The sequence below is a fragment of the Sceloporus undulatus genome, chromosome 3, assembly GCF_019175285.1.
Source record: "Sceloporus undulatus isolate JIND9_A2432 ecotype Alabama chromosome 3, SceUnd_v1.1, whole genome shotgun sequence".
In the NCBI taxonomy this organism is placed as follows: Eukaryota; Metazoa; Chordata; class Lepidosauria; order Squamata; family Phrynosomatidae; genus Sceloporus; species Sceloporus undulatus.
Window position 1 is genome coordinate 190093765 of NC_056524.1, and position 27183 is coordinate 190120947.

The 27183-nt window shown below is 36.6% G+C and overlaps 1 protein-coding gene across 4 annotated transcripts in view; it reads right to left on the reverse strand.

The window, feature by feature from the left end:
* DOCK1 (dedicator of cytokinesis 1) overlaps window positions 1-27183 on the reverse strand; it is a 511572-nt gene that overhangs the window by 361592 nt on the left and 122797 nt on the right. Inside the window, exons 10-22 of one of the 4 annotated variants that reach the window (XM_042460990.1) lie at window positions 26162-26297; window positions 22900-22972; window positions 20672-20751; window positions 19033-19158; window positions 17155-17279; window positions 16189-16287; window positions 13949-14021; window positions 13708-13710; window positions 11123-11226; window positions 10212-10395; window positions 5312-5409; window positions 2097-2186; window positions 1202-1302 (exon numbers count right to left, since the gene is read on the reverse strand). In XM_042460990.1, coding sequence (XP_042316924.1) covers window positions 1202-1302; window positions 2097-2186; window positions 5312-5409; window positions 10212-10395; window positions 11123-11226; window positions 13708-13710; window positions 13949-14021; window positions 16189-16287; window positions 17155-17279; window positions 19033-19158; window positions 20672-20751; window positions 22900-22972; window positions 26162-26297 — 1292 coding nt within the window. Of the gene's footprint in view, window positions 1-1201; window positions 1303-2096; window positions 2187-5311; window positions 5410-10211; window positions 10396-11122; window positions 11227-13707; window positions 13711-13948; window positions 14022-16188; window positions 16288-17154; window positions 17280-19032; window positions 19159-20671; window positions 20815-22899; window positions 22973-26161; window positions 26298-27183 lie in introns of all 4 variants that reach the window. The other 3 variants (XM_042460987.1, XM_042460991.1, XM_042460988.1) reach the window with 3 other exon arrangements.

Genomic DNA, 27183 nt, shown 5'->3' on the forward strand with positions numbered 1-27183 from the left:
ATTAGACTACAGAACAAATTAAGGTTGAAATCACAATATTTTAAAAACTATCAACAAAATTAGTCAGGTATTGCAAGTAGAAAGTCATCTTTGATTTAATTTTTATTTATTTATTTCAAAGATTTATATTTATTTCAAGGGTTTATATCCTGCCTTCGTCCCACAATAGGATTGATGGTGGGCATCCTGCCTTGAATCTTTGATATCTATTCAAACCAAATATGTTAAGTATTACTTTTAGCAAAGTACAATGGACTGGCTAACTTCCCTTAATTGGGATACTTTTCCATAATTAACAAGACATGGGCAGTAAAGTTAGAACAAAACAGTAACCTGGCTAGATAGAGCCCTCGATATTTTAGCATGCTGTAAAATAAATATTAATAAATATAATTTAAATAAATGTTTCATCTGACAAAATGTTGCGCAATAATGCATTCATATTTAAATTAATTCACCCCCCAATCTGATTTACCTATCTGTATATAATTCTATTTTAACTAATTGTATGTTTTTAGATAATTTTATTGACCTGCTTTTATCGTATTGTAATAGTATCGTATTTTTAATTGCCTTTTGCAGTACTATGACTTTGGTCATAATCTTGTGATGTAAACCGCTTTGATCGTGTGGAAAAGCGGTATATAAATAAATAGTTATTATCATTATCATTATTATTATTATTACAGTAACATTCTTCTGTTATAAAGCAGTTAATATGATAAAACATCTGTTTCTACATGATTAAAATATTAAAATTAAAATATTAACATAAATATTTAACATTAATTTAAAGTAACTTACTGAGTACCCAAAGATAGTCAGAAGAATATTATGATTCAAGTTTTGGAAAATATCCACAAAACAGGAAGAGTGTAAGGAAATAATGTACCAACTTTTCAGTACTGGCACAATTATGATTTTCAACAGTTCTTCCCTCAACCTACTGTTTATAAATGGGATCCACATTTAACACTGCTGAAAGAGAGCACTTGAACAATGTCAAGGCAATTATCAAGATTGACCTGCTATACATAGTTCAGTCATTGCATTCAAACAGTATATGAATGATAAATATCCCCTCTAATAGTCCTAGTATGCCTTGTAGACCACACTATGTTCCACCAAGCAAACATAACAAATATGACTTCTTAGCACTCTTAATACCTCTGGTCCAAAATACATTTAATTAACAACTTACGTGTAGGCCAAGGTAGCACTGAAATGTTTCTTAATGTAGGTTTCTAAAACAGGATTAAAATGCTGGAACTTCCTGTCAGCAATCAGTCCAATGATAAATACCTGTTTAATTTAAAAAGATATTACCATTACCCTGGAAAGAAAGTCTTTCAAATATTTACACAGGAGAAGGCAACACAAAAGTTAGAAGGGAACTCAAAGATGTGAGGTGATGCTTGTAAGTAGGATTTCATCTTTATACAGTCTATTTTAAGAGGTAGATGACCACATGCAATTCTGAACAAGTGCTTTAACAGTCAGTTGAGAAGTAACTGCTATAGAGGGTGAACTGATATGCTGAACAGGTTCTTTTTAAGTTCCTTCAAGACTTGTCCTCTTCCTAGCTCAGAAACCTAAGTCTTTTTTTTCCCAAAAACAGCAGCACTGCACAAAAAGTTCAAGACCTATGAAGCCCTATTAGTATTTGGGTCACTATATTCTCAGGTACAATGTTGTGAAAATTTTGAGATCTTTGGGAAAGACCTTTTTTTTAGACTGCCACCTTCTGAGGTATGTCCAACAGAGGACTTTCTCAGCAGTCACTCCCAAGGTCTGTAACTTCTTAATGAGAGAGATGAGGGAGGTGAGCTTGTTTACTGCCTGCAGCCAATTTTTTTGTTTTGTTTAGATAGCCCTTAATAAATGGCCTCACTGACTTATATGGGTGCTGCACTGTTATTTCCCTTTTCTTGCTTCATCTGAAAATGTATTTAATATTTACACTTTTATTCAGTTTACATTTTAAAATGTATCACAATTATAGAATGCTATTATAAGCTGTCTTAAGTCCCACTCACTGGGAGAAAGGGAGGATATAAATTGCATAAATAAATAAGTGTAAGAAATAAATGAATTACCAAAGCATCAAACACCAATGTATCAAATGTCTCACTCTCTGAATTTTCCATCATGATGTTAAAAAGAGCATCCAGTGTGTCTTGAAGAAACTGCAAAGAAACGTTAAAATCACTAATGTAGCAGAAAATCATATTTTACTTTGTATCAGATCCTTACACAAGGTGATATGAGAAGGATGTAATCAGAAGCATATAAGGAAAAGACATATCAAAAACAGTAAACATTTGTGGATATTTTTGAAAAAAATAAACTTACATTGTATATTAAAAAAAGAATGGAATTTCAGGCCAAACTAATGTTTGGAAGGAAACCTATGGGTGCTATAATTAAAAAATACTGCATATTCAGCAACAGTCAATTAAATACTTAGACAAATCAATCAAATGCTTAGAACTAAATTGGACTTCATGCCATTCTATTTAGGATTCATATTGTTTCCAGATTCACATGGCTGCTAGATATTTCAGGCCTCTAATTACCACTGAAATGAATACATAGTCATACAGAAGTGTGGAGCCCTCTAATCCACATTCTTCTGCCAAAAACCCTTTGAAATATCTGAAATTAGAGAACAAGAGAGAAACTTAATTTGTGAAAAGATACAACGATAAAAAATATCCAGATTGAAAAGATATGTTTTTAAAGATATATGATGCAAAACTTCAATGTAAGAATTTGGATGCTTCCTATATAAATGTTTAAAGTAACAAGGTTCCCACATAAGCCACTAAGCTAAGAATAAAAGCAATAACATCAACCTCCTATATGGATCTATTGGAGTGGTTCATAATGTTCAAGAACACATAGGGCTATGTTTCAACATTAACCATGTCTCTTGCAGGAATCAGTTTATCAAGTTCTTCTGCTTTAATAGTTTAGAGAGGCCGCAACATAATATATTTGATTTGAAGCAATAATAATAATAATAATAATAATAATAATAATTCAATCGCTTTTGAGAACTGAGCTCGAAAATTAGTTCTGAATTTTTATCCATACAATTGACCTGTGATGGCTTATAGCTTTTAGCAATAAAGGATCTAGTATTACTACTTTATCCACACAAGCCTAATAGATTACTGGGCAGAATGTACAATCATAATCGATGTACTGTGATACACAGCAGGACGAGGAGGCCAGGCAAATTCTTGTGCAACAATTAAACTCACCTTTGGTAATTCACCCTTTCTCAGTCTATCTAAAGCTACCCTACAGGAATTTTATGAAAATAAGAATGGCAGAAATAAGATACAAGTCTGTGCTTCATGAGACAAAAGCAAAATACAGTATCTTTCTTTTATCTATTTGAATTAAACAATATTAGAAACATTTCCAAATTTAGACAGAATCTTGACTATTACTGGAAATGTCAGCATGCAAGAGTATGGACTAAAATGCAAAAAAGAACTGGAGAAACAATGGACTGGACACATATAAATCAATCAAAACAGCAGCAACATTTTTAAAAAATACCATTGTCATGCAAAGGTTTGTTAGGAAAAGTATCTATTATAATACATATTAGGCAAAATCCAACATTCCAGAGAGTCTAGAACTATCTTCATTCGTGACCAGCATCCTGCCACATAATGTCCATTACTTCGGCTGAAAACTTGCTCTGGAGATTTTCAGAGCTTGACATCAGTGTGAATAGGGGACTGCAGTGACGAGTGTGAGAATCAGCAGAGATCTTCTGTGCATGGAACAGCTGCAAGGAAGACTGTGGGAATAATCTAAAACCGCAACCCCAGTGGCTTCTTCATGGGATCACTTCATTTGAATGATCATTTGCTAGCATAGTGTACTCGTTTGAGCACTGGAGTACAACTCTGAAGAGCAGAGCTCAGTTCCTCATTTAGTAATGGATACCCACTGGGTGACCTTGGGTAAGTCATATACTCTCAGCCACAGAAAACCCCATAGGGTCACCATAAGTCAGAAATGGCTTGAAGCCACACAATAACAACAATACTATTATGCCTAACTCTGGATCCAGCCCAGCATTTATACATGTTTTTAAGTGAACAATGCTCTATATCAGTTTATATTAATTAATATAGCATTTCATAATCAGAGAAGGATCTCCACTCTAATATTTATTTATTTGATACTTATGTTATTTTGGTTTAAAACAAGGCCAAAACCCAACTACACTTGGAAAGCAAAGGTGCCATTAAGGTTTACTAGTTACTATCAGTAAGTATAAGACTTGTTGAAATGTCATATAAATGCATTTCATCTAAATCAAGCAAAGAAAAGCTAGTGTGTTGTGCTGTTTCAGAAAAGCAAGTTATCAATTAAATTAGTCAAAGGTTTGTAAAAATTCCACGCATAGCTACATGCATTTAAGGCTTTTTTTGAGTTGGTGGGCAGGAAAAAAATTAATCATGCAAATGCTGTTTTAACCATTAGTGTGAGTTTAAATCTGACATCTGTCTGTCTGTCTCCCTCCCTCTCTCTCTCTCTCTCTCTCTCTCTCTGTATGTATGTACCTTCAAGTCACCTGTCAATTGATGACAACCCCATGAATTACATAGTTTTCTTAGGCAGGGAATAATCAGAGGTGGTTTTGGCAGTTCCTACCTCTGAAATATAGCCTACATTACCTGGTATTTGGGTGATGGTTAAAGAATTATCTAGTTGTGCAAGGAAACTTCAACAATAGAGAAAAACAAGAGAAAATGATTGTCTGAAATGTATTTACTCTTCAAATGAATGCATAATAAAATCTATTTGATATTGCCTTTAAAGCAATAAGTTATTCTATTGTATCATCAAATAATTAGCAGGGTATTTTCACACAGTAATGTTGCACCAAGCTTTCTCTGGATCATCCTTATTTTGTCATAGAGATGGAGGGGAAAAACCTTTTACAAGGAGTATTATTCTATGTTAAATGCATTGTACAAACAGAAACTAAGTGTCTGTTTTAAAATACAGTCCTTATCCACAGATTCTGCATCCAAAGATTGCACCACCCATGGCTTGAAAATACTCCCCCACCCCCAAAAAATTCCAAGAAGTAAACCTTGATTTTGCCATTTTTTAATTAAAAAATAAGGGACACCATTCTACTACATTATTGCATGTAATGGGACTTGAGCATCCATAGATTTTGGTATCCATGAGTAGAGCCTGGAATCAAACCCAAGCAGATATCAAGGGCCCACTGTAATTAATCGGTAAAACATTTGCAAGCAAATGGTTTGGTTACCTTAACAACTTCACCCCCATCAACTTTCATCAGTTGCCTCAAATTCTGTTGTAGCAGGTTTGTGTTCGATCTCCACTTCAGCAGCCCCAGCAAGTCCACTAAATGCAAAAACCAACAAACAAAACAAAGAATAAACCTTATTAGCTCTATTGACCATGTGGAATAAAGATGTAAACAGCTCACTTAAGCAGCAATCCTATCTAAACTGACCTGGAAATAAACAAGTACTTCTGACTTGGTAAGTATAAAGTCATGCTGCCGACCTACCAAACCGGCAAATATGAATATCAAAATATGGACAGGCATATAAATAATGAAAGTAGCAAGACAAGTGACCTAATTATACAGAAAAAGCTCATGGAACAAGGGAATATTTATCAATAGTAATGTCTTTCTTTATTCTGAACTGGCATAGTCCAAGAGCAGGCTAGTAACAGTCAAAGAAACAAGGTGTGATATTCCTATGTAGGCAGTTTAGAAGCTGATGATGTGCATATAGGAACTTTCCTTAAGACCTGAATGCCACACACTATTCTGTCATTCAAAAATTACTGCTGTGGTTTTGGATCAAGTCATGAGATGCATCAGTTTATTGTGACAATTGCAATAGGTTTATTACTTATTTGCAAATAATAATAATAATAATAATAATAATAATAATAAATTTATATTTTCCTGCGGGATCACAGCATAAAAGGCATACACGTTAAAGATATTCAATAAAATCACAATATCACAAAATCGCTACAATTGCTAAAAACTGGCTTTTCCTCTATTTTCCATCTTGTTATAGTCGGGTGGTATTCTTTCAGGGTCGTCATAATAGGTCAGGTGGGTAGGCCTGCCGTAAGAGATCCGTCTTAAGTGCCCTCTTGAAAGCTTCCAAGGTGGTAATAAGATGGATCTCTTCTGGTAAGTTGTTCCACAATTTAGGAGCCGTGACAGTAAATACTTTGTGGGAAGTTGTTGTTAGTCTTACTCTTGGATAGTCAAGTAAATTCTTCCCTGATGTTCTGAGAGTGTGTGGAGAAATGTGTAGGTAGAGGCGTTTCCTCAAGTAACTCGGGCCCAAGCCATGTAGGGCTTTAAAGGTGATAACCAACACTTTGTACTGTGCCCGGAAGCTGATCGGCAGCCAGTGTAGAGATTTTAACACTGGTGTGATATGGTCCGATCTAGGTGTTCCTGTGACCAGTCTGGCTGCTGCATTTTGGATCAATTGGAGCTTCCAAACTTGGTACAAAGGTAGCCCCATGTAGAGCGCATTACAGAAATCTAAACGAGAGGTTACCGATGTATGTACCACTGTTTCAAGGGCCCCCTGGGCCAGGTAGGGGTGCAGTTCGCATAGCAACTGAAGTTGGTAGCACACACTCCTGGTCACTGCCTCCACTTGAGATGTCAGCTGTAGAGACGGGTCCAGGACGACTCTCAAGCTGTGAACTTCGTCTTTAGGGGAAGTGTGGGCCCGTCCAGGACTGGTTGAAAAATCTCTGTTCCCAGACCAGGGGTTCCTATCGCAAGTACCTCCATTTAAATTAAATAAACTGAGCATTTTTAGAGAGAAAAGGAGTGATACAAATGCAATAACCTGCAGTGTCAATAATAATTAATATAGTTCAAAACAGACAAATTATACAGTTATGCATGGAAACTGTTAGAACACCTGCCAACAACAGGCATGTGAAACATTAAGTCTTTCCCTCAGTCTCTTGAAAAGCTGATACAATACTTTATGATATGAATGGGTTGAGTACATCTTTGCTTTTTGTCATTCTGCCATAATAAAAATGGCATGGGGATTGTAAATAAAATCCTAGAGAGATGTGCCATTAAGCAGCATATGGCTGACAAACTGTTAACAGATTCTAATGCTTTGAAACATTTGACTCCTAAAATTAGGAAGAGAAAAATTAAGTAAAACAAAACAAAATCCAAACAAAAAAGGAAAACAAAGACCTTTGCCACATAAAAAATAAAATTTCTGCTAGCAATGCTGTCTTTATTGTGCTAATCCTCCTACAATTAGCTTCATATAAAAAACTCTCTGTAAACTCTCTGTAAAATATGTCTGTAAGTATCAGTGCACATGCAGTGTCAAATATAATGCAAACAATATACATCCAAATCAACTAACATATGGGTAGCATAAAAGTCCAATTCCAAAGGTACTAAAAAGAATTGTAAAAGCCTCTTTAACATACTGCATAAAACTGACAAAAAGAGTACAGCATAACATCAAAAATGAAGAAATTACCCTCTAAACTCAATTTGATTTTGTCTACCAATAAAAGCAGCATCACTACAGACATAGCCAGCTTTAGTAAATTAATGAGGGATTACAGACCTAAGCAGTAGTTTAAATTTTGAATTTTTTAGGAATTACTATTATCTCAGCTTTCCACTTGCTGTGGAATAGGACACTGAAAAAAAAATCAGATATAACTACCATATGGAAGTAACATGACACTGTTCCTAGAAATTAGCAGCTAGGTGTCAAATATTCCTCTTGCTCTGCTTGAAATCTGGTTCAGTATATTCAGTGTCTAACAGAATTATTGTTCATCTCTCTACCTCTTCTTTACTGTTTCAACAAGTAACAATAAGTAAAACAACTTACAATTTTCCTTAATTTTCTGATACAGATGTCAAAATCAATCTTTGAAAAGCAGCTGGCCATCAAGAGTAGATAGCTTGCAACGCACTCTAAGCATTTACAAACCACTTGAGAACACAGTCAGCCCTCCATAACATGGATTCCGCATCCACGGATTCAATCATACATGGCTTGAAAATATATTTTTTAAATTACATAACTCAACCCTTGATTTTACCATTTTATATAAGGGACATCATTTTAATATGACATTGTATATACCCAATATATCCGACTATAGGTTGAGAAATTTATTTATTTTGAGTAGACATATAAGGGTCAGTATAGTCATAGTGCTTATAAAGGTCCCAAAGCAAGCAAGCCTGATGCCCCAATCTCCATTGCACACCAATTCCTTCCCCCTCCGGTCCATTTTGCAAGCCCTGGCTTCCTATGGAGAAATTCTCCCCATTTAAATCCAGTTGCTTCTCTCTCTGGTCTGTTTTGTAAGACCTGGTCTCCTATCAAAAAACCTCCCCATTTAAGACCACCTCTCCAGTCTCTTTTGCAAGACCTTGCTTCCTAAGGAAAAACTCTCCATTTAAAACCATCTCTCCAGTCCCTTTTGTAATACACTTGCTTCTTTTCTCAATTCAATGTTAAAACCTCTCCTCCAGCACCTGGGAATCGGTTGGGAGAGGTCCAGAGAAGGAGGAGGAGGGACGAAAGTGTTATTTCCCTCTTTCCATCTTTCCTTATAGCCCCCTAAGTTTCACCTTCGACCTATTCATGGGTCATATCAAAATCCAGGATTTTGACCTTGAGACCTTCCCTCGACTTATACATGAGGTTGACTTGTATACGAGTATATATGGTAGTGGGACCTGAGCATCCATAGATTTTGTTATCCATGGCGGAAGAGGGAGGTCCTAGAACCAAACCCCAGCAGATACTAAGGACCCACAGTACTATGGAGCTCCTTTAATCCAGTTCTTTAATATTCCTGAGCCCAGACTGGCTAGGACCCAAAACGTGATCTTTCCACCCTCTATTTAAACTCTTTCAAATATATTTCCAAGCATGTTCTTAATAACCAACAAAACTCCATCAAAATCAAAACAGAGAATGGGATTTTAAAAATAATATTATGAGAATGAATTATGCAGGCCCAGGAAGACCATCCACACACAGGGCAACTGAGAAGGGCTAATTTTCTCAAAATAACACTGAAGTACCTAAGCCATGATAGAGTCACCCGAGGAATTTTTCTTTGGCCACCCCTAGCCTGTGTAATGACTCTCAGAAGAGATTTGACAGCTGAATATGTTGCCTGAATTTAAAAGATCATTAAAGATCAGACATTAAAGAACAGCAGGCATACCCAAATGATTTTTATAGAACAGTTGTGTCCTATAAACAAACTATAAAACCAGGCCCTGATAAAAGAGCACGTGAATGTATTAGATAGAGGACTATTTAATCTTCATTGTCCTAAAGTGAGTTTTCAGTTTGACCCATTTTTCATCCAGTGTACAAACCTGTTATATCCCTATAATCTTCAAATGAGGCCTTTTTGTGGGGGGAGGCAGTCTGTAACACAACTCATGGAATTCCATTTGGTGGCAATACAGCAAAGAATCTGTTATGATGGTTTCTATCCCAAGGTACATCAAACACCAATGATTATGTCTTTCTGATGTTTATAATCAATGTTCATTAAAAAAAACCTACTGGCTCACTTTAGTTTTTCCAGGCAATTACTGACAGGTTGGTTTGTGCCTTGTCTTAATATACTACTGCTCAGTTACATTTCATTTTATTGTTTTAGACTTCTTTGTTAATCATGTCAGGAGTTTACAATGTGAATGTATGTAAATAGATAAATAAAATAAAAAATAAAATAAAATAAAATTAGAACCCTAAATCCCCTCCTAAAACCTATGCATAGATATAAAACTTTCAAAGACATTATAGTCCTGTGGGAAACTATAAAAATACTCATTGACTTCTCTAAGATTCCTCCCTTTTTTTCTGCTGTTTTCTATGAATATTTTCAAAACCATACAGAAACCCTTTAAATTCCTGTACAGAATAATGCAGCATGACTCTGATAATTTCTCCAGAAGGCCATCCATCCAACTCTTCTGTAACACTCCCAGAAGTTTTTTTAAAAATGAGATCCATGTCCAAGATAGGTTTTTCAACCAGAGATGTGAAAGAGTAATTCTGCCTCACCAACTGTCTACTTTCAACATGGATAAAGATTTTTTTGTGTGTGTGTGAAGATGTGATTATAAGTCTCACCATTTTGTGTTAGCTTTGTTGAGCAAACTAGCGTAGCTATCTGGAAAGAATCTTTACTGATGGTGCAGCTTCCAAGATTTTGCATGCTCTTGCCAGCTGTAGAGTGACCTTTCTCCTCTAATTCTATTTTAGTTGATGGCAAGCTTAAATATGTTGAAAAATCTTCTAGCTTCTTTGCTTCAGCCTGTAATGATATTCCCAAACAAAACACAATATCGAAAACAATTTTTATTCTTACATCTTTTACATTTCAATGCAGGTACACTTAACCATTTACTTCGTTTTTAATGAGAACACAATTTGAAGGCATTCTCCCTTCAGTACCTTCAAAGACTAGATCAGTTGTATTTATACCTTTTTGATACCATGACTGTTCTGACTTGTTCTGATTTAACTACCCTAAAGGGAATGTAGAACAGGAAAAAAAAGTTTCATATATGTGGTTTAAACCTTTAAAAAGCTCAAAACTCAAGAGTGCTTAATGAGCTGTTTGAAGTTTTCCAAAACAGCTATATGAAAGTGGACTTCATCTGTCTTTCTAATACCCCAAGTTTCTTTTCTGATGCATTAATTTGCTAAGGTAAAATAATCATGAACACTGGTTTATATTTTTAAATCAAAATGAACAAAATAGTGGTAGAATTGAAATATATAACTGTGTTAGTCTGTAGAATCAGATGTAAAGAAATCTTGTAGCACCTCTGACACTAACTAAAGAAGTAAGTTGGCAACATGAGCTTTCATAGAATTATCTGAGGAAGTGGATTTATGTCTACAAAAACTCATGCTGCCAACTTCTTTCTTTAGTTAGTCTCAAAGGTACTTCAAGATCTCTCTACCTACTGAATAAAATAAGCAGTCTATACACATTCAGATTCTCAAAGTACAGCAACATGTATTTAGAATAATACCTTGTACACTATAAGATCATGCTCCCCATCCCGTAACGTTGTTCCATCATATCTCATCAATTTAACAAATGCCAGGGCAAATATTTTCTCAGACTTATCTTTGGCTGTTTAAAAATAAAAGCAGAGGAACATATAGTAAATCAATTGATGAAAATACACATAAAGACATTCTAAAATGCAGGTGCAGCCTATTCAATTACCACACATAAAGGTTAGTAAAGATTTAGAAATCACTTTCCATATACAATAGAAATGTGGGCTGTCATTCTACCCACATTCACCTGGACATTAGTCCACCCCAGTTCAGTGGGACTGGCTTCTGAACAGACATGCATTTCAGTATCTTAGAAATATTAAGGAAAACTCCTCTATAGATGGACTATGTGCATGCATGTGTGTGCATGGAAAGTAACGTGCAGAAGCTTTATTCTATCAAAACCGCCCCCTCATGACTGCACACATCATCAGCATTTAAATGCCAGTTTCAGGGGTTGTATGCTTGCAAACACCAGAGCATGGTCACATGAAAAGCCCCACTTTGCACGAGACTATAAAAAAAACTTGTGAAAAGTCCTCCACATTTCCCAGCTAATCATCTAGCTTGAAACTATTATCAGTCCAGTCACACAAGCTGCTCATAGACCATGCATGTACAGCTGCAGTTAGCAAGCGTGAAAGTCTGGCCAATCTTTGGTTCTGCATGCCCTTCACGTGGGCTATACCTTGGATATTCAAATTCAAAGTCCACTTTTGGTTTTGTTAAAAGTGGCGAAGGGGGCACACAATGCTTTATTAAATGAAATATACTACCCTTTCAGGCTTTCAGGAGCAGCAATTTTAATTTTAATAATAATAATATAATAATAGAAATTTATTTATATCCTGCCCAATCACTAGGAATCTGGGCGGCTTACAACATTTTGTAGCTGGAAAACCTTGTTTTGGAGGAAGAGCATCTGGGAGCAACCTAGGGGCAGCAGCATGACTCTGATCTATGATAGACAGGGTTTGGTCAAACAATCCACAAGTGAACTAACAGAAGTCCTGCTTACAAACTGGATTTGTGATAGATTAAGAGGAGAGAAAAAGAAGAGTTTAAATTCCATTGGTTAGGTGACTTTGGAGTGGTGTCTTCATCCTTTCTCCAAACTTCCAATATTACATAAGTGTGATGGGCTCTGAGCCCTCCATGAAACATCAGGTGCCATTTTCTCACTATGCTGACATTGAGATGATCAAGTACAGTTTTTAACAACACTACAAAACAGCAATTATTATTTAAGAGTTAACACTAAACATATGCTGCCACTACTTGCCTCCAAGCCCATGATCTTCAAACACAAATTTTAAAATTAATAAAATTTACATAATTCTAAGACTGTAAGTTCAAGGGGAAAAAAGAAAACCACCAGCAGAATCAGAAGGATGACTACTCTTCCCCACTGGTGGAAAAGTGAGGTAGTTATGGAGCAATGACAACAGGTGGAAGGGAGAGAAGAAGAGAGTTCTACCATGTGGCAGTGACCCTGTATTTCTGTCCTCATGCAGAAAGCTTGAAATATAAACCACACTGCAGTAGAAAGTTAGTTTTCATTTGGATCAACAATTTATCCCATGAACCTATGCTTAGATATTTTCCATCGTTAATTATTAATAAAAGAACTGAATGGCTCAACTTCAGAGAAAAAAATGAATATATCAAGCAGAGATGAGAAAGAAACTGAAAAATAGCACCAGTCAATGTCTTTGTGCACACATACACATGCGCACACACGCGCACACACAAGGCATTGTGGCAGTTCTGAGCATTAATCCATAATGAATACAATAATCTGAAGCCTAATAGGTTTGGCCACCCAGGAACTGCTGCAACATAATGTGAATGCTTCCTACTGAACTAATTTGTAGTTCACAGTCACAAATTTGACAGTAATTTGCTGCACATTGTTTTCATTAGCAAAATTGTTAAATATTCCATTTGGAAAGTATTGCTGTCACTCATATGATTAATTTTTACATCAAAATAGGATATTTTAATTACACAAGCTTTAACCATTGTGGAGAAGTTGTCAAATTAGTTCTTAAATACATGCAGTGGAAGTTATACTATTTAAAGCTTTGATTCTTCTCCTGATGATAAAATAAAGAATCTAGCAGCAGGTTTCAGAAGACCAAATCACATTTATCAGAAGCATGCAGACTGTGCTTTTTTCTAATTAAACTATAATAATAGTAATGAAATCAAATAATGCAATTTCATAATTAATAAAAACAATGCATTAATTAAATAATAAATAAATAAGATATTAAATAATAATGATACTAATAATCCAACAAACTGGATACAGTTAAAAATATCAAATGCTAGTCACTTTAATCAAAAACATTAACCTATATTGCAACCAGTACTTGGTTAGCAAGTCACACAGCTGTGTATTTCTACACAGCTTCTTATTTGCATAAAACCTAAAGTAATAGTTTTAACTCTAACCCACAACTAGGTTTCATGGTCTACAAAGATCACAGCAGCCCATAAAAAGAGCAAGCAAGTTGGTTTACTCTCCCCATATAATATCACTACTTACCAGCTTGTAAGGAGCATGTGTTCAATGCCGTCAATTAATTTTATTTGTGGAAATGCAAATAGGAGGAAAGCATATCAGAAAAACCAGCAAGAGTTCAGGCCAGAAAAAAAAAAAGAACTCCAAATCAGACAGGAAAGGTGACGCAAATCAGAAAGAAAATTAAAACAGTCCCTTTTTAAAAGTAGGTGCTGGCACTACAAAATAAGAGAGGTTTGCAGGGGAGAGGTTTTTAATTACTCACAATCCTGTGATGACCTGTGCCGGAATGTAAACCTCAGGTGACTGCGATTTACATCTTCAATAGGGATTGCAACCTTCACAACAACAAACGAAAGAGATCAATATTAAGGTACTCTTGAAAACAGAGGCAATCAACTTGCCTAACTAAAACATTTTATTAGCCACAAAAACAACAACGTATATTTTTACTCCCCTGCCAAATTAAACCTATGGAAGTTAACACTGATACATTGACTATATCCATAAAGGCATTCACAGATGTTTGCTGTGCAAGTCTGGCCCAAGAGCTGGCAAGGAATACAGGGAGATAAATACACAACCACAATAATTTGGTTAACCAAGTCCATAACTTTCTTAATTACACCTGCATAGGTATGGCCTGCCATGAGGCTACAGATCCAGGAACTGAACAACCTACCTGTTGTCCAACACAGGTCAAATTCCTGACCTATCTGCAGGGCAACACTGTGGAATCCACAGGGATTTCAGCCATGGTGTGGTTTCCATTACCCAGGGCTGAGGATGGCCAAAAAGCTCCCAAGCTAAGCCTGACCCAAGAAGATGGCCACAAAGAGACCCCTACAAGGGAGGGCGTATTGAATCCACATCACTCCCTCTAAGTTGTGACCAAACAGAAAGACAAGGGGGAGAAGAATCTAATGCCAAGCAATTAACAGTCACTTTCCTCAGCCTGAACATAGAATAGATTGGTAGAAAGCTGCCAAAATCTAGACTATTAGAACAGTACCGGTAGCTTCACTTTATACCCCTCTGGTGGACCTGAAAGAAGCGTGCCCTTCCCTCGCCAATGTCTCACTTTCCTCAGTCATCAGTTGGACAGCTTTCAGAAGCCTACAAAAGTGATACCCAGTCTCTAGGGAGCAGAAGACAGCTTGCTGAGGAAAATGATGACTTCCTCACCAACTGCTTACTTGCAGACCCATAAAGCTACCTGGTAATTCATGTGACTTTTAAAAAATGAAACAGGATGAAAAAACAGCATGTGTAAGAGACAAAATTAAGGCAACTTCCATGGATGGTAAATCTAGCCATTATTGAGTTATTACCAGAGTATAATTGACACAGTTTATTAGTTAATAGTAATCCACAAATGTGTTATAATGCTACAGTGTATTGCATTTTCCTCTCTTATGGCCTCACCCACTGTTGAAGTTGGGGTGCACTTAACTGGTAGAACATTCACTTTGCCAGCTTTGAAGAGTGACCTGAATACAAACTGTGACATCTCCAGTTAAAATGATATGAAAGAACCATGTCTGAGACTGACTAACAGCAGATAATACTAGCTAGACAATTGGCTGTGCTGACATGTTTCTGTGATAAACCTGTTGTCCTCAGTACCTACATTTTGCCTTCTTTTTTCATCTATTATGTTCCAAGCCTTGCTGTTTATACGCTTACCCTGCCTAAGCCTCTAATTATGCCCAGCATCTCCTTCACTGATTTGCAGTTTACTGAGCATAAATTCTTTTAAAATAAATTATTATGAAAGTATTCCATGGGAACCTACTACCATCTAAAACAGAAGTGGGCAACCTCAGCAGTTTTTGAGGACATTTTTAAAGAATTCTACTTTTGTACTTGAACAATAAAGCAGGGGAATGCTAGATCATGAAGGGGTATGACATCTGTTGCCTTGCCAAAGACACATGTCCTAGAAGGATAGGATGCCCTACAACTGTAGCTAAGCAAAAGGCATGTGAAAACACATGAACACAATATCATAAGTACATTCCTTGTTTCATCCATTACTTTTCCTTGTTGAATTTTCCTTTAGCTAATTTTCTTTCTTCTGATTTCTTTAAACTTCCAGTGTTATGAATATGTATTAATAGTGCTATTAATAATTACCATTTGATTTGCTAAACTGCTACTGCCATTCTAGTTTGATTAAAAATGAATGAGATACCTGAATAATCTGACAATGTATCTGGGCAATTTATGGCAATACAATCAATGCCTATACTGTCCAACTTTCTAACAGAAGGGAGATATGAGACAGATGTTGGAATAATTCTGTCAAAGCTGTCTTGACCAAAAGACCAGGAGGTAAATATATTCAGTCAATGTCTTCATCTATGCTGTTCCTTAGCAACCTTTGAAAGCTTCTCTGGCAGAAATACCTTGTTTAGTCTGACAGCAATATACCAAGTCTATCAGTTTGGTTCTCCCTGTCTCTATTGCTTGATTTTAAAAAGGGAATCTGAATGCCAGACATACCTTAACAGTTTCAAACCAGCGTGGTTGCTTTACTTGGTAGTATATTACAGACTTATATTCTGAAAGGGCTTCATCTCCAGCACCAGGAAAAATTACATTCTGTAAAAGAAAGAAAGAAAGAAAGAAAGAAAGAAAGAAAGAAAGAAAGAAAGAAAGATTTAATATAGTTGCTGGTATAAATAGGTTTCTCATTTTAATATTGTCTGTCTTGATAAGTTGGCAATAATTCAAACATTAATTAGCAAAAACACCTTTTGGTGTATATTAAATTGAAATCATCAGTGGGAAAAATCTAGCAATGCTCTTCCTGCTTGCCACATGTAATAACTGTGGGCATCACCAGAGAGTAACGAGAACGGAAATCAATAATAACAAAGTTCACTTCCTAGGACTACCCATGATTGCAAATCAACTAAATCTGGCTATTTGGTTTAAAAAGTTTCTCTGGGGTTCTGGATTTAGTTCTAGAAAAAAGTCACTCATGAAAGGACTAGAGGTACTGATTTAAATAAATACATGAGACACTGCTGGCTGCAGGACATTAAATTCTGGGGAGTCAGGAAACATCCAAAATACTTTTTGATTTTCTACAACTGAAGAACTCTGGAACAACTTAACCATTATTGTGAATATTATTTACATTTTTATGAATAAATTGACCCCAGCTATTTGGACTATCCAAATATTCAAATCAGGAAAGGGTTACAGATTAACATGGGAAACAAACCTTTCACAGTAAAATTCAGACACACAGTCATGTTAGTCTGGAAAATCAGTATGCAAAGGGTTCCTGTTTAAGACTAACTGTGCAAAAAGAGCTTTCACAGATTTGGTCTACTTCCTCAGATGGAATATCAGGTCCGAGTAAGCCAACTAACTCTACAGAAGTGTTTCCTTCAACTTCTTTCATTCGGTTAGTCTCAAAGGTGGGACAAGATCCTTTTGCATACTTTCACAGTAAAGTACCTCCAGTTTTTTGCCATCTTCATCATAAACCGATACTGTAACCTCTACATTCTTTGCTGTAGTCTTGCTGCCTTTGTCAAAATCTCCTTGAACTAATGTTACATAAATATCATTACGTACATCACCTGCGTGTGTGTGAGAGAGAGAGAGAGGGAGTGAAAAATAGAGAGATTGAGAGAAAATAACATATTTAATGGTGAGTAATATATACACTAGATAGACAAGAATGAAATACATTCTTTAGTGTTTGAAAAATTGTACTGCACGTAATCAAAATATGCTTGAAAATTTTGAAATTTAGTACATTTGACATTAATCTGAAAGCTTTAAAAAGAAACAGACAATTCAGTTTAGATAATTTTAACATTTAAAGAAACTAACATCCAGGTCAAAATCTTTCAATAAGGCCACATCAGCTCCAATGTATTCCCCCCTCCCCCAATATTTATATAAATGAACACTTTTCATTTGTAAGAGGAAGAAATTCATGATGTAGCATGTTTACAAAAAAAAAAAAAGAATATACACATTCTAAACAAGCTTTATACTGGTCATATTCAGAGAAGATTTGAAAGACCTCCCTGCCATCTACTCTCTGTTAAAAAAGCATGGCAGCCTCTGGATTAGTAATAGTTGTCCTTTTCATTCTATGACAGAACCGGAAAAAGAAGACTTGATCAATGCCATATTCTCTTTTCTGTATTCTAGAGGTCCATCACCATAATTCTCTACTCATAGGCCTGCTGAAAGGGACTACGTAAAAATATCTCCAGACACTTTCCATCCTTTCTCTAAAGAGGTTCCATGCGCTTTTTAGTTTACATTTCCCAAGACCAATTTCCACTGCTATCTTTACTTCCTTCTTTCCAGCTCATTTTGAAAAGGACCCAATTCTGACATTAGTCTCTATGATTGTTCCAAAACTTAACACTGAAAAGCACATTCTAAATGCATACAATTCCTTGGTCTGGTTGGTTTTCTGTCCCAGAAAAAAAGACTACCACCTCTAACAATACCTTTGGTAGTGAAAATTAAATAAGTGGTTTTTAAATAGTTAACATAGGCACTGTACAGATGGGACCTATGGGCCGCCGTCGTTACGTGCAAGGGGTGGCGCTTCAAGACGCGACTCGCCCCTCGCATGTGACGAAGGCGGCAAAATGGCGGTGCCCTGTACATATGGGCGCTGCCATTTTGATGTGACAGACACATAGGATCCGCACGTCCCGGCACCTTTGTGATGCCGCAAGTGCACCATTGGCGCCTTGTGGCGTTACAAAGGCGCCACAACAAGAACCCATTTTTTGCTCCGTGACGGAGCCGCGCAGTTTGTCCGCTGCGGCTCCCTTGCGGAGCAAACCAGGGCGGCGGGAGACCGCCCTTTTTTGGGTCGTCTGTATCCCGCCTTAGTGAGTATTTTTTATTGTCCTACCTTAGCATTTCACTTAGTAACTACCTTATCATGTCACTTAGTAAATGTTAGCATTTTCTGAAAAATGTGCTCACATATCTGCATGCAGTAATGGATAATCTAAACACTTGATTTGGACATTCAAGCAACAGAACGGCTTTTGAAGTCTGCCTTTATTGCTTCATAGATTCATTCATAACATACATTAAAAGCCTAAGCAGTCAAATCACACCTGGAATATAGGTTCTGAAACTAACAGAAGTAGACATTCTATCTGTGCACAATTTGTCCACTGTGTTAACAATAGTACTTCTACATTATTAATATGGACCTGATAGCAGATTGAAAATACAGTTTTTAAACCAGATTTCCCCAAAATACAAACTACTACTACATTAATTTAACAAGCTGGATGCTTTTTGAACTTGTACCTAATCATCTGAATCAGACAAACATAAACATCTCACCAGGCATAATAATCTCAGGAAAACCCATTTTCCTTGCCACAGCTGTGGTTCTGTCAACCAAATGGGGGAACTCCTTTCTTATTTGATGAATGTCTCCTGGAAGAAGCTTCATTGTCACCCACAAACCTGCAGCATTAAGTGAAAAAATCAATACCAAAGTCATTTTTCTTTTGCTTTTCAAATACAAAGCTACCTTTGAGGAAACATCTAAGATCTAAGGAAACCCTAGTCCAGGATATTCCTCACAGATAGAACCATGATCTTGATATGTGAACAATAGTTTTGGGCACTAAATGCTATTCCTCAGTGGTAGCTTAAGATGCATGGCACCTTTGACCTTTTCAGTAGTATATAAACATTGTGATAGCCTTATCCTCCCAAAATTTTGTCTAGGTCCTTTTAAAGATCTCTGACTTGGCAGCCATCACATCTTCTGACATATAGTTTAACTATACACTGCATGAAGAGATACTGCCCTTGTCTGTCCTGAATACCCAACATTCCGCTTCATAAGATGAACCCAAGAGAGTGCAAAAACATGACAAATTAAATGCCACCCACCAAAGGACACTTTTAAAAGCACTAGTTGAATGGCTTGGAAAGACTCTTGCAACACAGTGAACAAACTATTATTTATATCTGCATTTGCCTACATCTTATTCTTCTGAAACTAACATGCATCAAAGTACACTCTTAAGGAAGAACTGGTGCCTATTTAATGCCCCTATTTTTAACATATATGGTTACTAATTATATTGCCTTTGAAGATAAGGAATAATGCACCTTGCCTGTGATTGAATTGTGTACTCACTATTTTGATCTTTATCTCCAGTTTTGCTTCTCCATTACTACAGTAAATTCTACCATTTAGTTTGTGCTTTGACTGCAAAGCTGTTTTGGCAATGTATATCTCCCTTTTTTCACACTACACTTCACAGCAGCAACTCAAAACTACCACATCAGTTGCCATATTACATGCCTGGCAAAGGCCTAGAAAAATACAGAGGCTTACTGAAGATAAATAAATGAGACTTTATGATATAGATAAAATCAATACCGTATAATGTAAATGTTTTCTAACACAACTGGCCTAAAATTTGTGGACTCCAATCAATTCTCCAATGAATAAAGGAAAGCTCCAAAGATAAACAAAAGGTACTGGAGCTCCAACTTCGATAGATGTAAAAGGGAAAAGACTGCAAGGTGTGCCATAGCAGACCAGAGAAGACTTTTCATTTGCAGGACCCCAAGCCCTCTGAGTTTCCAGTGCTGCCCCAACATTGAGAAAATGTAGCAAGGGATACATTAGAGAGAAATTCTCCAGATTAAAGGGGTGGGACTGAAAGAAGACCCTGCATTTTCTCCTACCATTTTACCTCTTGGCAAGAGCCCAAAGGGGTTGTGGACAATGAGATTCATCCAACCTCCCTGTTAGTTATTAGGATTGCTCTACATGCCTCTCATCAGCAGAATACTGAAGAGGGAAGGAGGCAGCCATGAAAAAAGAGAACATTTCCATGAAGAACACAACTGCAAATTGTTGGGTAACTTCCAGTGCACCTTCTAAGATGTCAGATAAATTGGTGGCAAGTGTGTTATTAGACATATTGGCAACATAAAAATAAAGCCAAGTACCTACCCTGACCCTTGTGATTAACTTCTTTAGCAGCAATCACCTTGTTTATAACAGTCTGAAGGAAATCATTCTCCCCTGCCACCCTGGGTGAAAAACGGGATGATATGTTCAACTGCTTATGTCGAATGGCGTTATCCAATGCTAACCTGGATGTTTCACATGACGACCAACAGCAAAAGGTAACAAAGATGGGAAGAAGGACAGAAAACCAGAAGTCACAGTAACAAGGAAACAAAAGAGTATCAAATAGTTGACAGAGTCATTAGTCAACACAAGGCAAAGGATAGGAAAGGTTATAACAAAGACATAGGAAGATAATTGATCAGGAAAATATGGATCTAATAAGAAGTAAAGCAAACTTATGATTCTAGAAATAAACATACATCAGATTCCAGTCTAGAAACATATAGAGTAGAGATGAGAAATCTAAAAAGTGACATATAAAATAACAAAATGCCAAAATGAAAAACACAGTAGCCCTTGGAATGCTCAAGAGCTGCTTCGGATGTGACATGAACTGAGTGGTAGCTTACTGAGAGTTAACAAAAGGAGGAAAGCTACTACAAAGAAAAGTAGCTTAGAGATGTGGGGATAGACAGAATCCAAGACACATTTTTGCTATTATGGACTGAATAAATACAGAAATAAATAAATAATATAGGAAAATGACATCTATTACCCCAAAGCAACCACACTGAGTGCCATGTGATAGCTGTTGTGTATTTATTTCATTGGCAACCCACAACTAGCATATGAAAAGAAAAAATGCCAAGTGGAATTTTAAAAAAAGGCTCAGGGCAAAATGAATTGGGGGGGGGGGGGGGGTTGCTTCATATATAAAGATCTTAAATCAACATTTATGTTGAATGATGCTGTCATTCATCATATGTGTGCATGTTACTCATTCCCAATTCAGACTTTCTTTTTGCTGAAGAACATTTTAATATACATTTTAATATACTATAGCAACCAAAAAGAGAAGGCTTGTATTATTGTAAATCCTTTCAACATTCTGAGTTGTTCACTCCATTGTAAGTCAAATTTAATGGAGCAAGAAACTGGTAAGTGTTCCATTAAAATCTGTTTTTCTTTCCCAATAAACATGCATTTCCAGTGTTTATTCTTGTCTACCAAAATATATACTGCTTGCAGTTTCATTTATAATGTTCACAAAAGATTAGCAGAAAGTATTTTCAAAAGCTCCCAGGGTTCATGAAATACCTAGTTAGTACATTTTAAATCTGCATGCTTTCAATAACACACACCATAATAACCAACAAAATAAATATCTGTAACTGCCAGAGCTACCAGGCATATGAAAAGCAATTAATCCAGCTACTGAAAAATCGTTTCATCTAACATCCAAAAACCAGCTCTGCTCTTTCATCCAAATTCCCAAGCACTTTAGATGATGATGATGATGATATATTACAACTAGTTTGAGCAAAAAAAAAAATGCTAATACTACTGTCTAGTGAATGCTCTCCAATTTCTAACACAGAATTAAGGAAACCCATTTTCAAATTGTTAGCATTTTTTTTCTCAATTTATCTTTTCCATTTCAATATCTCAAGCAGGCCTTCACTCAAATCAATATTTTGGTACGTTTTAATCTCTTACGTATGTAAACATTTCCATTTGTTTTAGTGACAGTAGTAAATAGCACATATAAAAGTCTTTCTGCCTTGAAATGAGTGAAGGGGCTCTACAGGTACATCAGATTTCTGCTTCCCATAAATGTGGACAATGACAGAGTTTGAGTATTCACCACTGGGAAATGTCTCAGCATGGACATAAATTCTTAAAATAACCCCTTACTCAGCGATGACTCCAACAACTATACTTGGATTATATAGGTCAGTTACAACCTATATTATGCTCTCAATTCATAGTGCACCACAGACAAGACTATCTGCTTGCACATATTAAGCAGGTTAGTCATTAAAAATATCCAATCAAAAAAAATTCAAAATAGCTTTTTTGTAATTTTATTTGATTAATTTATTTAACCAGATGGCGATAATCAAAACAAGAATTCCATCCAAAAGTGATCTGATAGCTATTTCGTTGTGATATTTAATATTATTGCACACACTAACATTCCTTCCCTTTCTCAGTCTTTCTGTTATCAAAACCATCTGAGTGAATTTTTAATCTGAGGATTCATAATCCTCTATAGTACTACTAGGATATCATCTCTGACATTTTTTCTGCATCTGCTTTGTACTTACGGCTGAAATGGAATGAAGTGTTGCTTATCCTCATCATCTACTTTCCCATTAATTATGTCAGTTACATCCATTACTGAAATCAAAAAGAAAGAAACGTCATTAAATAGATCAACATCTAAAGAAAAAAGAGTGGCAAAAACATATAAAGAAATCTTTGTGCTTTGTGACCAGACAGTTCAAAACTGTTTCATGGCAAAAATGTATTATTTTCAAAGATAGTCCTGCTACATTCACATCAGTGAAAAAAAGTAGAATTTTCTGAAGATAGTCATGTCTCTACATTGTACATCAGACACTGAAATAAGTTACAATTGATAACCCACTTTATGGCAGAATGAACTGATACTTTCATGGTAGATGTTGTAAGTCTAAAAAGAGCAATGGCTATCAGGGAAAATGAACATTCTCTTTTACGTATCATTAAAGTATATTCTGTATAACCTTACAAAACAAGTCTTTCAGTTATCTGAAATATTTATGTTCTACCAAGCATTTTAGAAACAGATGGACGAAACACCAAATCACATTGATGGACTGTAGAACTCCAGCAGCATACGTTCCCTGTGCTTGTCTTTCTGCCCCTAGCACAGTGAGCTTTTTCAGTGCCAGAGCACATACCCATAACCAATTAGTGATCAGGGTTGTGCAGGGCCACCCAGGCAATACCCAGATACAGTTCAACAACAAAAGAAAAGAACAGATGTTGTCCTCCTAGATGTCTAGTAAGTCATTGATGGAGCCATCAATAGCAACTGCACTGGGAGCAGAAGGGGAAGTCCATTTACTCACTGGAAACCTAAAAAGAATGAGGCCTGTTGTTTTCTTCCAATGTGCCCACACTCTTCCCTAGTCACTAACTGGCCATGGGAGCACTCCGGGACTCAACAGGGAAGGGGTGAATGACCAAGGATGTACTGAATATCTTCTTTCATAACAGCTCGAACAAGACATACACTAGCATACCTTCCTCTTTCATCAGCATTCAACAGAATTCAAGCCCATGTCAATTTATAAAGTGATAAAATAATGAAAATAAAACTCAAAATAAAATCCACATAAATCCAGTATGAGAGGCAGTAGAAGTGGATGGCTCGAAGCTGATTCATTTTGCAAAAGAAGGATGCTACTAAAGTAAGTGGATTTTGCAGCTATGAAAAAGACACTATGAGACCAGGATATGAAACCAGGAAGACTTTTAAATGGATCTGGTTAACAAGACATTGAATCTTGAATCCATTACCTAAAGCAGATGTAACAGGATTTTGGGAGGAGAGGGTAGCCATCCTAAAGCAGAGCTGGTAGCTGCAGCAGGGAACAGTTTCCTGCTTTTTAATCAAACATCAGCTGAAGAATCAGCTCCCAAAGTAACCATAAATGTGTTTCCAATTTACACATTCAGTTTTTGTTGCTGATTTTTAAACAAAAGGAGTGTCTGGGGGCATGGGTTTCATGGATGCTTAGAAGACCAACACTGCTCAAAGGGAAACTTTTGAATGAAGTAGTGTCTTTTTTCATCCTAAATATAATGATTGGAGTACAGTCTAGAGGTTTGGAAAGGCTCTGGGGTTAAAAAAAAAGTGGTGGTGGAGCTATATCTTCCATATACCTTTTCTAAGACCTGCATCCTACTCTATAATCAAACAGAGTAGACGCAAAACTGTGACTCAGTAGATACATAAATGCCACTGAATAAATGGGTCTATTTTAGTTGAGCCTAACAATATGATTCAAGGCTAAAAAGCCAGCATAACTATGATGCATGTTTATCCAGCCTAGGCAACATCATTATTTACCACATATAAGCCTGAAATCTGTTACAAGATGTAGCTGCAGTGGATGCAATGGATTAATAAGATTTACATACATGCTGACTCACCATTCAGAAACTCATTCAGTGAGTCTGCTCTAGTTGGACTGACCGACAAGATTCAAGCCACAAAGTGCCAAATGTTTTCTGCACGTTACAGAGATTAAATGATAAGACCACCTCTTGTCCACCAGCTCATCTTTTAACAGATACAATGCAAAATGGGACAGTGAATGCAGATGGAAGGGAATGAAAGCATCTGAGAAGCAGCTCCTTCTCTGGCTGATGAATGGGATGGAACTAATGTCCCTCGCCCTTGCCATGACATTTCTTCTATAAAGCCAAGAATGTGGCCTCCAAATGGCCCTTTAACTCCTGGCCAATGGAAAAGGCCAAAGATCCTCCTTTCAACTCTACAGTCCGAAAACAACTGGCAGCAAGAACAGTGGTTTTTTTCCTTGCAAAAGGGATAGGCTATTTACCTGCAGTAACCTCCCTTCTGACTAGTTCACATGCCCACCTCAGTCTTCTTACCATATTCCCAGGCAACAGGAGTGCAACAACTCAGTAACCCCCTGGCAAAGGGTCAGGGACTAAGATTATATAGATCAGCTTCATAAGACTCAGCCTTACTCCCTGTTTATATAATGCCTGGCCTGCTTGCAAGATGAATCTTCAGCCAATACAGCATATTGTTTATCCATCATTTCTCTCTAATCCAGGACCAGCAATTACATTTGACATGGCCATACTGGTGTTGCACCAGTGATCACCTGCAACAAATGAAAAGTGCATGCACACATTGCTGAAGAACATGCATATTGCATAGCCATAATATTTGAGTGGACTGAACAATTACAGATTGAGTACCCCTAATCTTGAAATCCGAAAACCTAAAAAAAAAAAAAAAAATTCCACCAGCTGCCTACTTCTTCCTTTGAGGAAGCCACTGCAGCACTCCAGCTTGTTCATATCTCATATCTTCAGTCTCTCTCAAACTGCACATCTTATACACAATGTAAGTAGCAAATGGACAAGAAGACATGAGCCTGGAGAGTTACAAATGAGCAGGAGTGCCATAGATGCTGCCTTGAAGGCAAAAACAGGAGGCTAGCAGCAAAACAAACAAACAAACATGAGGCTTCAAAGAGACTGAGGATCTGTGAAATGGAGAGAATCTAAATCTAGTGTTCAGTGTGAATCCATGTCTCCTGCCATTTCACAGACCACTGTGTCTCTCCCCAGCCTTACAAATACAGTACAGGTACATACTACTCCAGTTATGTATTGCAAAAAAACAAAAAAAACTGAACTACTTCTAGTTCCAAGCATTTCAGATGAGGGATACTCAACTTGTATAAAACTACAATCTTACACGTCAGCAGTTCTTCAGTATCACATAGCTACTCTTACGTGCATCATATTTTGACAGCGTACCGAAAAATAATAGATTACCTGCCACACCAAAAGGTCGCCGTAGCCCAGAGGTTAGCTTTCTTGTGTTGTTGTCTCTTTGTTCCATTCTGCCTACTCGTACGATCTGACAGACAAAACTGATTTTCTCTCTTTTCAGGTCTTTGCTGCCAAGGTCCTAGAAATATTGTATTCTTCACATATTTACTTTACAAAATTCATTCACATTTCTACTTCAGCATGCACAAAAGAGAAGATGTGCCATTTAGCCTTCTCAGATGCCATCTCTTCCATTTTAAAAGTTATTTGCATGACAAAAAATTATCATAATGATAGTTAAGTAATAGATTTACATGGAAAAAAATTTAATGGCCCTACAGAATCCAGAACAATTCTACTAATTTGAAATTCTTATTTCTTGCATAAGAAGAATGAGAATTGGTTACGGTGATACAAAAAAGAGTTTCAGTAGCATCAGAAGTCATGTTACTTTATGTTCTGAACTGTAACTGACTCTCTCCAAAACTTCATTCGTTACAAAAAACAGACACTTATTACTGTTGTAAGATGGTAATTCTGCAGCAGATGATATAAACAGAGACTCATTCCAGCCCTTTGGATAACAGGATCCAGCATCTCCACACAGGAGGTGGCAGAACTAATCTACTTCAGTGGTTCTCAACCTGTGGGCTGCAACTTTGGGGGCTCAGGTGACCCTTTGATAGGAGTTGCCTAAGACCATCAGAAAACGCATATTTCCAATGGTCTTAGGAACCGAGACCATCGGTTGGGGGTCACCACAACATGAGGAACTGTATTAAAGGGTTGTGGCATTAGGAAGCTTGAGAGCCACTGATCTAATTCTTCCTTGGCATCTGATGGTTGGCAAACCAGTTCCCTATGATTGGCTGAAAGGAAGCCCTAGGTTTAGGAGCACACACACCTTAGGAAGGGCTGACGAGAAATGGATTTCCAAAGGTTATAGAGTGTGGAAGGTGGTAATAATAATAATAATAATAATAATAATAATAATAATAATAATAATAATAATAATAATAATTTAT